The sequence below is a fragment of the Tigriopus californicus genome, chromosome 4 (assembly GCF_007210705.1).
Source record: "Tigriopus californicus strain San Diego chromosome 4, Tcal_SD_v2.1, whole genome shotgun sequence".
In the NCBI taxonomy this organism is placed as follows: Eukaryota; Metazoa; Arthropoda; class Copepoda; order Harpacticoida; family Harpacticidae; genus Tigriopus; species Tigriopus californicus.
Genome location: NC_081443.1, coordinates 3,534,963 through 3,546,903, shown reverse-complemented (window position 1 = coordinate 3,546,903; position 11,941 = coordinate 3,534,963). Strand labels below are relative to the sequence as shown.

At 41.3% G+C, this 11,941-nt stretch overlaps 2 protein-coding genes and 1 long non-coding RNA gene across 4 annotated transcripts in view; 2 read left to right on the top strand and 1 right to left on the bottom strand.

Moving 5' to 3' along the window:
* Window positions 1–6,218, bottom strand: part of LOC131879704 (lysophosphatidylcholine acyltransferase 1-like) — an 8,314-nt gene extending 2,096 nt beyond the window's left edge. Inside the window, exons 1-5 of one of the 2 annotated variants that reach the window (XM_059226082.1) lie at window positions 6,090–6,218; window positions 1,641–1,792; window positions 1,149–1,290; window positions 740–915; window positions 204–434 (exon numbers count right to left, since the gene is read on the bottom strand). In XM_059226082.1, the coding sequence (XP_059082065.1) occupies window positions 204–434; window positions 740–915; window positions 1,149–1,290; window positions 1,641–1,781 (690 nt within the window). In that variant the 5' untranslated portion in view covers window positions 1,782–1,792; window positions 6,090–6,218. Of the gene's footprint in view, window positions 1–203; window positions 435–739; window positions 916–1,148; window positions 1,291–1,640; window positions 1,793–2,007; window positions 2,276–6,089 lie in introns of those variants that run through there. The other variant, XM_059226081.1, reaches the window with a different exon arrangement.
* LOC131879735 (uncharacterized) lies at window positions 1,284–1,820 on the top strand. The gene is made up of 2 exons (XR_009373185.1): window positions 1,284–1,459; window positions 1,560–1,820. It is a non-coding gene; the product is annotated as an uncharacterized LOC131879735 (long non-coding RNA).
* Window positions 6,219–8,354: 2,136 nt separating the features above from the next.
* On the top strand, window positions 8,355–9,844 carry LOC131879723 (glutamate--cysteine ligase regulatory subunit-like). Its single transcript, XM_059226121.1, has 3 exons — window positions 8,355–9,009; window positions 9,092–9,342; window positions 9,434–9,844. Exons 1-3 carry the CDS (start codon window positions 8,697–8,699, stop codon window positions 9,674–9,676), a joined length of 807 nt encoding a protein of 268 aa, XP_059082104.1. The 5' UTR covers window positions 8,355–8,696; the 3' UTR covers window positions 9,677–9,844.
* The last annotated feature ends 2,097 nt before the right edge of the window (window positions 9,845–11,941 follow it).

The following is an 11,941-nucleotide window of genomic DNA, read 5'->3' as shown; positions in this document are numbered from 1 at the left end:
CTCAATTACCACACAGGATTGATGTGATGAAATATTCATTTTTAAATTGTCCATGTTCAGTTTATCACTTCTGAAAGTTCCTGCACGAACAAGAAGCAGTGCTCCACTATTCAATTATTCATTGAAACCAAACACCAGAACATTGGGAAAGGGCAAGGTTTCATCCTTAATGGCGACATTTGACTTTCAAAATAGCTACTCACCGAGATGTCAAATGTGTGTTTACGGATCTCTTGCAAAGCAAGTTTTCGTGATTGGGGGTTCTCTCGCTTCACAAAGAGAATTTGAACAAACTTTCCGATCACGCCCAATATGGGCAGGTCTTTGAAATCGTCTTTGCCCACAGGTGTGGCTCCAGACATAATCACGGCAATGGTGTCCACAAAAGTGGCATGCGGTGCCACAACCAAAACAGGAGCCTCTCGAGGACTGGCCTGAAAGCAGAACAAAACTGAAACAACTATCCCCTCAAAAGGAAGGATATTAGAGAATCGAAGCAGACAAGTACTTGTTGGTATATAACAGAAAGTCTGTTGTGAGTGAGAAAAAGATGGTTCATCGCCAGACTGGCCAATGGCGTTATTGCCTTCCAATGGGAGCAAGGTACTAGAACTTCACTTCAGACAAGGGAAAGTTTTTCAATTTCGAAGCCTTGGAAGGGAAGAAATGTCAATTCGCCCCACGTGCTCCGATATGTTGAGACATAATACAACAACAGCAAAATCCGCGCTCAACTTACTTGGTCGCCTTTGATGGTCACCCAATGCAAACCCAGGGTGAAATACATGATACGGCCCAAGCCGTAGCTGATCGCTTGAAGGCCTCTTCGCCATCCCAAAAGTGGGCCTTCGATTAGGCGATCATCTGACAAACCAATTAAACCCACGCGACAAACGCAGTAATTGAGAAGTAGAACTGAGATGAGGCAAGACAAACAGCCCATGGCGTGACTTGAGATTAAAGGTCAACTTCAAAAGAACAAGAAATTTGAAAGCGAATCAAATGTCAAACTTTGTAGTGGAGTGTCCGTGCTTTGACCAGAAAGAATTGGGGAAAGGACGAAAAAATAGAGCTGGTCTCGGCCAAGAACGTTTCGAGTGGGGGCTCAGGAGGCCCCTTTCCTTTGTCTCACTTTGATCTCAAGTCACCAATGAAAAAGCAACAAAGTCTCAAGGGAGCCAAGGTGCAGCTCATCAAGATGATCTGCAAAATTTGGCACCAATTGGCATTCAGCCGATGTGAGAAGGCACCAATTCCTCTCCGTTCCAATTCTTGTTGTGTGTCAAGATCTGAGTGAACCAAGTTGAATTCATAGATTTTGCTCGAGTTTCGTGTTAGATGTAGCCCAGGAAAAGCCCATCACTTCATTGGTCAACCGCAAAGGAAACCAGAACCATTTATGAGCTCCAAACCATTCTGGGGACTCATCAGGAAAACAGTCTAACTATGGAGCAACAACGTACGTACCCGTATTACACGTACGTTAGCACCCTGTTTTCCATCTTGTTTCCCCGCGAAGTACAGGAGTTTCTGTACTGTTTGCCTTTCTATTACATTAGCATATCGGCCCAAAAGTGATTCAGAATCAGACGAAATCAAACACGAAACTCGAAACTCGGATTGAAGTCTGTGTTCTTCCCATTGTTTGAAGGAGATGGATCAACCTCCTGGGCCTCGACCGTGTCTATGGTTCTTTTGACATCAAAATAATGATGACTCGACGATTTGGCCTCAAGGAACGGGGCCACTTTCTTGGGCGATCGCTCCCGCACTGTCATCATTACTATTCCATCTGAAAGAAACAAATGAGCGCTCATTTATTTTAGTGCAATTACAAACTGCACACATTTCCCTTCACACGTCAATTATTCTCGGAGTCTTAACTAAGATCTAAGAACGTTTTGAGCGCCAGTCTCATTTTCGCTCTTCGAACTCCGCAAATCCCAGAGTCTCGAGACAAGGAAAACACGTCAAAATACACTGACTCCATGCAGTTGTTCCACCCACCTACTAAAGAAGAGACCTTGGGCACCCGTCGTGTTTTGCAATTGCACTCGCGGAAAAAACGAAAGCCGATCCAACACACCACAATGCAACTGTCAAATTCATACCACTTCGGGATGTTCTGGTGGAAAAGGTCGGAATGAATCTTCTCCTGTTCCATACAAAGTAGACACTAAGTAAGAGGCTGACAAGTTGTCGGCATTCGTGATGCAAACGAGCGCGCACGCACTTTTCATGTGGTTCGATTGAATCGTTCGATCTTGTGTTGACATATTTTATAGCCAACAAAATTGATGATAATTTCGTTCGTGCTATCTTAGCTAGAAGATGCCGCTGATCTTGGGGGTCTACGATTGGGTCTCATTCTCGCGGCTAGTATAGATCAGACTTTGAATAGATAGATCCGTGATCATGTTGACAATGATACTCAAGGGTCGATTTGGAAACTTGCTTACTCATAAGAAGTGCAATCGAACATCACGAAGCAAAAATAACCAAGAAAACTAACAGACACAGCAAATTTACGCTAAATTACTCAAGGCATACAAATACATGATAAAATGATGTTGATATAGAATGGAAAATTATTACTAGGATGACTGAAAGTGTACTTACTAGTCGCTTCGAAAATCTACAATTCCATGTTTGATTCAAGCTTCATTTACGCGTTATCTTGAAGCATTTGAGTCATATTCTTTACATTATGAAAACAATAACACCAATACGTCTACATCAGGATTAAAGCTATTTAAACACTTATGATAGATTAAAAATGTGAAGAAAACTTCTTTGTATTACGTACTTTTTTGAAACAAATCTTCGAAGAAACAAGGCCAAGCAGACATGACTCTCCATTACTGCCGTGAAAAAGCGCAAGTATAAAAATTATACATAATTAGCAACTAAATTCGACCGAATTCGCATTACCTCGGTGTTACATGACAGCTTTGGAAAGACACCGGGAAACATTAAAAAAATCCCTTTATCATGCCACGCTAATTATGACGCCAATCTCTGCCTTAAGTGTCGATCCAAGCACTAAATTTGAATGAGAAAGGCCTGTTATTTAGAAGCCATTCTCACCCACGGGAGAAGAAAGAGTGAAAGACAGACAGAGAATAAGAGCTGGAAGACGGTACGTACACATGACCAGAGAGATTCTAATATACCTGGGAACCGAATCAGTATTGTTGACTATAAGCCAAATTCGTCCGTACTGCTTCCGAAGAGCAAGATAAGCTTGCTTTTTAAAATGGCTAAATGTACTAATGGTGGGATCAAAGAAATATATTTTGCATGTAAAAAGGAAAATCCCTTTCAAGTTCAATCTATTACGAGGACGAATTCCTTCATGCTCTGTCTCTCTGTCTGTATGTCTCTCTCCCTCTCTCTTGCAGTAAACTAAAAGAATCAAATGTACGAGAAGTGTGAACATACTCAACCCTCAGAAAAGCTCGTTCAGGTCGAAGTTTTTCACTGATAAGACAAATGAAACCTGCACGAGCTTTTTCTGTAGCTCTGACGACGCAAAGTCCTCCTTGGTATTGTAGATTATAATCGAGGCTTCATTTTCGAGTGAAAAGTTTTTGCACATATTTGGGTGGGATTCAGGGGTTCATCATGATTCATGAAGCTTGTTCTTTGGCGCCTCTCTGCATCATATTTTACCCTCCAGGTCTGATTAATCCTATTTTGCACAATTAGTGATGTTCTTCTTGTTACGGCCATTCAAACGTTACGAGATGCACAAGAAGTGCATTTTAGAGGAATTTTCCTGACCAATAAAAAGCCATTCCCTGCAAAAGCTCGACTCCAATGTAGGAGCTTGACTGCATTGCCAAAGGAGCCATTGCCTCGTTGGATAAAGACACATTGACATTTTAAGTTAGATCGAGAACCACTCCTCAGATTGGTCAAGGGCAAAAAGTACCCAACTCTCGAACAAGGGATAAAGTGGAGTGAATGGGCGAGGATAATGAACTCGAATTCACTCGGAAATCAATGTAACACCTAAACTAGACAATATTGAGGCCTTTTGCCTAGACACTCTTACAAATTGGTCAAGCTTGAACACCAAATCAATCAATTGGAAACGAACTGTGGGTGGTGTAACCCGAGGTATGACTCTGCAGGCAGAGATTTTCTCATTCATCAGTTGGTTCTTCTTTGTTCCGAACGGACCTGTGGTTGTGACTTGTTATAGAGAAAGCCGTAAATGGGAAAAGTGCAATTGCTTCCTATTATGTTCTTTGTTCATCCACGGTCAATTGAAAGTGCCAAGACCATGACTACTTCACTAGACCGGCATCGAGTAGCTGGAAAAACTTACTTTTATTCAGACTCAACAAGATCGAGGGTTGAACCACCGCACTCCAGAATACCTTGTGTACATTGAAGTCGAAAGCTCAGCGGCTATGAATCCAAAGGGAATCAATTTTTTTTTTGTTCAAAGAAAGTAACCTGTCATTAGTCACACACGGTTGGCAAAAAAAAAAGAAAACATCATTTTGAAATCAGGAGATCTAAAGGAATACGTTTATTTTGGTTGCATATGCAAAAAAACTGCCTTTTAATAATGAACAACAACACTATTTTAGCCCATGTTTTCAAATTCGAACAATAATTGCCAAATAATAATTGCTCAAAATTGGTTGGAAGTGGTCCAAATCATTCGGCTGAATTGATGGTCTAAAAGTGATATAGCTAAAGAACCGGTCAATCAATCTCTAAAATTCATGCCAACGTACAAGGAAGATTGCAAATCTTGTAGTCTGAAACTTTCATAAACGAGTTACACCGTTTTGAACTGCGCATGAATATGTCACCAAAAACAAGCTGGTTCGTATTCACGTCCTGATTTTAAAAGCGCCCTTACATGCGATTGTAATTTCGTCTTGGCAACCTCATTTTTGATCTAACCGTGCACAGCTCGCTTTGGAGTTCAAATGCAAAAATAACATCAAACAGACCCATAAACTAAATAAAGCATAAATGAGTGTAAGCACGTGACCCTGCGTTTCTAGGCCTCAGAAACAAGGCTTCTATAAAACTCCTTCCTGATAATGGGTCTTCATTTCTGTGGCCCTTTTCGTTTGAATTGAGAGCCGTAACAGAGGTTCGTCGAATCAAATATCTGATTTTCCGTTTCGAACCCCATCACTAATGACGAGTAACTAAATACTTCTCCAGCTCTCATTTTCGTCAGAAAAATAGCTGGCTGGAGATTGTGTGTATACGCTGATAATATCACCCAAAATATTCTGTTATGATTAGAGTCCAAGAACCAATGTTGCTCGTATATCGAGGAGAAATTCGACAGGGTGGCACTAACCGGTTTTCCTCCCAATGCCTCAGTTCGGCTCTTTTGCACATCCGAACTGCTAAACTTCTGCAATTTCTGCTTGGCATGAAAACAACATATTTTTTCGGAGTCTAGTTATGATACAATAGAGAATGAGAGAAGCAACCATAACGGGTAATCTTACAGGTCGCTATGTTCAAACACTTTTTTAAATAAAAAAAAACCAAGTGATCATGTGGCCTCAAAACCGTGACTACAACTCTCCCTTAACGGACAAACCAAAAACTGTTTTCATTTCACTCTTTCGGGAACAACTTCATCTCCTCGAATAATGCTCATAAAGAGACTTGTCAAATTGATTTATGATTAATATTTCACCTAAATCTGATGAAAGATTTCCTTGGGGACAAGGAGGATAAGTAATAGTAACGAACCTATTTTTGTCTCAAGAGGATCAGCAAAATATGAGAATATGAGTCTTCAAAGCGCTGATAGAGAACACACTTCAATAGCACAGGAAGATCTTTGAACTAAAAGCTCACAGCCTTTTAGCGCAAAGAGCAGTCGGCAGAAATCGGCAACTTCTTTCAATGTACTTGCATTCGCTTTCGCTAATTCCAAAATATGATTTTGAAATAGTCTTACCCCACTTTGAAGAAGACACCAGCACTTGACGGGAAGAAACCCTTGCGAATTCAAGACCATTGACCAAGAGCCAGAGAGATCTACTAGCTTCACTTTGACAGCAATGCAGCAACGCATTCGAACCGTACGTACTACATACCAAATTGTTGCGTGAGTGAGTGTACACCAAGTCCCGCGGAATGAATCGGTTCTTCTGGCTACTACCAGCAGGTAAATTTGCCTCAGACGTTAGGAGAAAATAACCTGATGATAGGCTTGTTGCCCGTAAGAGGGTAGGGCTAGATCGGGCCTACTTTGCTGGGAGCCGACGGATACAAATGTGCGGTGATTGTATGATTTTTCACCTGATGTCTCCAAGCAAAAAATTACATTTAGAGAGAGTTTATGCTCTGAATATTCCATCAGAAAGTGTTTTGTTCCAGAACAAAGGATCGTTGTTGGCGGTGGATCCTGCCAATCCATTCATTCCTTGTGGGCGAGCTCGGGAGAAATGAGGCTGTTGGTAAAAAAATGGTTTAGTAGAGTTTTGCCATACTTGTTCTATGTACTTTGCAAATAGCTAGTAAGTTAAGTCAAGTATATGGGTTTGGAACATTTGATCAAGCGATCAAATTACTTGACTAACTTTAGAGAGAATGCATTCAAGATGATTCGGAGCGGATGTTTGTTGTCAATCCTGAGTCACAACAATAGTGGCTTGTCAAAGAGCAGTTACTCACAATATTTGTAAGGCAATGTACCATAATACGTGTAAACAATGTAACATGATTCAAAAGAAGAGGGGAAGAAAATAAGGTCAGGGAAAGACCAAAATAGCGCTAAGCGAATCATTGCTTGGACACAGAAGCTGATATGTTATCCTGAGTTGTTTGATAGAAGTAACCATGTACTTCGTAATAGTAGATGGGAGAATTTTGAAGAGTCACGTTTGGATAAGTTTAACAAGCTTCTCCTGAACGTAAAGGATGCCTGCACTTCTTATCAAAGATTACAAAACTTAACCACGGTCGTTGGCCAATATCTAGCTTGCTAATGAAATATGTGGCAGAAACCTGGTCTTTTTCTGGACCTGTTACATCGAATCTTCAACATATCCGTCAAAACCAGCGGGAAGATAAGTTGCGTGAGTTTTAGTTTAAGTTGCGTGAATTCTTTGGCATGTTTTTAATGCCAACCGAATCTGAGATACTTCACTTTTGATTTTTCCAAGGGCGCAACAACATTTTCAAATTGTATTTGTTCAATAAGTATAAGCTCATTTGGTAACATCTGAAAGACAGAAAGACTTTGACTCTGAATGATCATGTCAACACGGATTTTTGGGGAATGGTGACTTGTGATTCTAGAGAAATAATTATTGACGTTCATACTCTTAGGAGCGTTAGATTCAGCGTTAGATGCAATGTCTTCATTGGAGAAATAGATTCCACCAATCGAACCCACTTCTCCTCACACTGTCCCGGGCACATTTGGATTTAGAAAGCCAGTTCCACGCCTGTTCAAAGTGAGGGTAGCGAGTGTACTACTACACGTGTTTTCCTCCTCCTCACCTTGCTTCTCAGCCATGTGTTTTCTCGAACGTGAGAGTGACTAAATCGAGTTGAAGGAAGCTGGATTGCTCAAAACCGTGACTTTTTGTGCATCATTTTGCTTTTGAATATCCCCCACCTCGAAGTGTTTAGATAATGTGCGCTTACTGTGGTAGAGGTCTAATGCTAATGAAGAAAGCAACAACTCATATAACGAGCCGAAAAGAAAAGTTTCCTTCATTTAGTTTGCACTAGAGATGTGTAACGGGTTCGCTTTTCCGGATTTGGATTACGAAAATTCAGTTCGGATCAGCTTAGAACAGCTTGTCGGATCCGATGATCAGCTCTAATGATATGAAGCAGGACGCAAGTAGGCTTATAGGAATGACTATTTTCTACCCCAAACAATCGATTGAAAGGTATCAGTGAATGATGTGAATGATCAGTGAATCAGTGAATGATCAGTGAATGATGAATGAATACATCTCAGTATCTTTCACTCATAACACTGCTTAAGATAGCAAAGTTACGTCGAAGAGACGTAAATCAATCAATTCAGATCTCCACTTCTAAACTGATCATATTGAAAGGAGAAACTATCCTCGTAGTCTTCACTTTTCCACCATTTTGAGCTAAGCTTTTTTTGAGCTAATCTAGTTACATTATTGAAAGCGACTGGAGCCAGATTCCATGGCAAACTTAAAAATATAAAAATCAGTCGGCTCGAGGAACAAGCGTCAAGTATCATGCTAATCCTTCTATCCCCTTCATATTTGCTAACGTCCATGGATTTCCCATGCTAGTACACCACATTTCCATCTCCGTCCATTTCCCACCCTGATCGAGCCTCGAATGCCTCTCCTGAGTCCTGCGAGAAACACGTACATAGACCTATCTGCTGGTCGATCGCTGGTGTGGTGGGTCTCTCCTTCCCTGGAGGGTTCCTGGTCGGTCTGACAACTCGGAAATGAAGCAACTCGCTTGACAGAGGCAGGGAACTTGTTTTACTGCATAAATCATTCATTAGTGTCTGTTACCGTTCTGCAGAGTCTGTGCTCCTTATCCATGATACACTATTGGGCTTAAACGTACGGCCCTGACTTGTTAGGCCACAGCATAATCTCATCCATAACAATAGAAGCCCTGACATTGACTCGTGATTGAGAACCTTCAACTATATAGCTGTTTCAAGAAAAGCTTAAAGATCATTTCGCACAATGCCGTCGGTGACGATCGTGTCCTCCAATTTGCTTTTGGATAAAGAATTGCGTAAGAAGTTTGGCGGCAATTTGCCTTCGACGGCCTCGGAGGTCAAGACCGTGGTGCAAGAGGCTCTGACTAATCCGGAAAGTCACCATTGGCACCGTTCCAACGATGGCACCCACATCAAGCTCGATCCCAAGGCCACATTTGCCAATGGATCAGGCAGCTTGGCCTCCGAGGACGTGGAGGTCAAGGTCAAGTTCTTTCCCGTCTCGTTCGAGGCCAATGCGGCCCAAACGGCCATTGAGGCTGTCTTTGAGAACATCAGTAAGCTCTAATCGAAGGAGCAATTCGCAACTCTTTTCAGAGCTGGTTTTTTTTTTTGAAAACTAAATTCACACTGTTTCAGAGCCTTTCCATATCGACAGCCTGCAGATATCTGTACCCATTGAGGCCTTGGACGCCTTGAGTATCGGTCCACAACCCAAAGATAAGGATGCCGACTACGAGGCCTGTTTGAATCAGTTTGTGGAGCTTTGGCAAGGCTTAGAATCCCACTTGGATCAGAAAAAGGTCAAGAAGCTGGGTATTTGTGATATCGAGACGGCAACTTTGGAGGATTTGTACGGCAAGGTCATCCGAAAGCCTTCCAGCATCAATGTGAGTGTGGACAAGTTTAGACCCTCCTAAACTACACGTTTTGATCCCCGTCAATAGAAATCATAGGGGTTATTTTCTTTTGAACGTCTAGATCAATCTCCAATCTTGCTGTGTCGTACCACCTGAGTTGGTGACCTTTGCCAAAAACAACAATATTCAGGTCAACACCCACAGCGATCCCGATGTCCTGTTGAGCAACACGGATCTGGCCGAAATGAAAAACCACGATTTGAACACCTTGAGCCTGGACTGGATCATCCGATACCTTATTTTGGACCAAAAGCGAGGCGTCTTAAAGGAACGACGGTTCATCATCGGATTGAAGTCCGAATAGATCTTGGGGCTTGAGAGTGAACAAGGTTTTGATGGGACTCACTAATATTTGCTCTCGTCTCATCTTCGGCATTTTGATCTGATTTCTTTGTATTCGTACAACTGAATCATTTCGACAAATTGTGTAACAAAATTCATTTAGAAATAATGACCATGTTGTCGAATTTGAGGTTCCTGTCTGATTTGATGGTCGTATTTTTCCACAGCTCTGACGCTGATTATGCATGAATTCAGATGAGGTAGTGAGTGACAAAGAAAAGGTCGGCGAGGGGAATTAGGCGCGGTCCATATTCCAACATCTCGTGGAACCAACCATTCACCTTTCACTCGCCACATTGTCTCATTATCATAATCCGTCCTTGTGTTCAGGTAAGAGGCCTCCTTCAAAATTGCAACGACCCGTGTCAAGACAACACCAGCCACACGGAACTAAAGGTGGGAAAGGTACCTTTTTCCTCTCCACATGAAGTAGGATGTCACGTGTGTGTAAAGCATTTACCACATTGTGTGTGGCCGAGGAACAAAATTGAGTCGAAGTTCGTTCCATTTGATCCTTTGGATTGGAGCATCTCGATTCACTTTTGACGTCGATGATCCCCTCCTTTCCGCCGAGTGAGGGAATACTCTTGGAACATGGACCATTGTGGTTGCAGCTCGGTTGCCCTCTGATCTTTTTTCCCTCTTTTGGAACTGGATGATGGAGAGGTAATCCGATTGACAATGTGCTGACTCTCAACAAAACCCGAACCAAAGAGCAAATTTCAAAAGCCCCTTTTCTTTGGTTGATCTCATAAGCACACACGGTAAACAGTGGTCGTCCCATTGTGCTTGGGGATCGAATGTAAAGTTCTGTCGAATAAAAGAATTATTCCTTTCACCAATGTTTTTTGCGGAAATAAAAGCTAAACAAAAATCATCTAAATAAATTACAATTGTAGTAGTTTCCAGCGGAACGGACATACTCGTATACGTATACACACCAATTTGAAGACGTGAGCCTCGAGTTTGTTCACATAATTATGGCGTCATCTACTAGAGAAATGTTAATAATACGATCTATTGTACAACTACGATTAGGATCATCGCAACTATGAATGCTTTGCCACCTCTTGTATGATAAGGTAAGCTTTCGGTTTTGCCGTCAGTTTCGAATGTTCGTTAAGAACATTCCAAGAAAGGACAACGATACAGAATGAATTTCGGAAGATCCCTTTATTGCTTTGCCCAAATGATGATGTTTCATGTATAGTTCACAGGATGGCGATAAAAACGGGCAATTTTGCCTTTACCTTTAAAATACTTATCAACAGGGCTTCAACCGTTACCGAAAAAGCTAACGCGTTACAGTTACCGTTATATTTTAAAAAAATTAACGCATTGCCTTTACCGATACTTTTTAGAAACTATTGCAGAAAAAGACCTAAAACTGCGAAAAAGGCTTGTGCGATTTTTATAACGTTTAGTAAATATGGCGTGAAACGAATGACACCTGCGATTATCTATTTGATCCCATCAGTGGCAAGTAAGTCATTGCATTTGATAGGGAATTTTACAAAAAATCGCTCGTTAAGGAGAGAAGAGAGTAACGGTAACGGAGAGGCTAAAAAACCGTTCTGTTACCGTTACTTTTTCAGAAAAGTAACGCTTTACCGCTAACGTTAGTCAAAAAGTAACACGTTACAAGTAACGCTGTTACTTGTAACTTACCTTCTACGTCGCTACTTCAAGCCCTGCTTATCAATTAGGCATTCAAATCTAAATATCACTTGTAAATATAGGAAACTTGGCTATTTGTCAATATATCTCAAAAAAAACTATACTCGTTTCGCGCAATCAAAGAGACAGTAGCAAACTTTTCGAAACCCTTTTATATATACAGTCAAGATAATCCCGACATCTTTGGATGCACGAGTATATCTGAACTGAGGCTTAATCCTTCCGTTTCCACCAATTGTTTCTGCCACTTGGGTGATAAATCTACCTTGAACCCCATCATAACCTTATAAGCATTCTGTTATCACAAATTTCTCAATTTTAGTTATTATCTCAAATAGTGGTGGCACTGTTTTGTTGCTTTGCAGCACTCAAAAGTTACCCCAAATACTAGACTGGAAAAAACGCTCCAACAACTCCAACAAACCCTTTTAATGTAGGGTGTCTAAACGGAGCACTTGCATGGCAAAGGGTTGCATTTAGTAATTTCTTTTAAGAATTTTGAAGCACTTTCAAAGATTCAGATTTACGCCACAGATTTCAGGAATACCTC

What these genes read in the sequence shown, in the direction of transcription:
- LOC131879723 (XM_059226121.1), top strand. Translation starts at nt 8,697, where the DNA reads ATGCCGTCGGTGACGATCGTGTCCTCCAATTTGCTTTTGGATAAAGAA. An exon ending in GGCTGTCTTTGAGAACATCA is followed by an intron (nt 9,010 to 9,091) that starts GTAAGCTCTAAT and finishes ACACTGTTTCAG; the next exon opens with AGCCTTTCCATATCGACAGC. An exon ending in GAAAGCCTTCCAGCATCAAT is followed by an intron (nt 9,343 to 9,433) that starts GTGAGTGTGGAC and finishes TTGAACGTCTAG; the next exon opens with ATCAATCTCCAATCTTGCTG.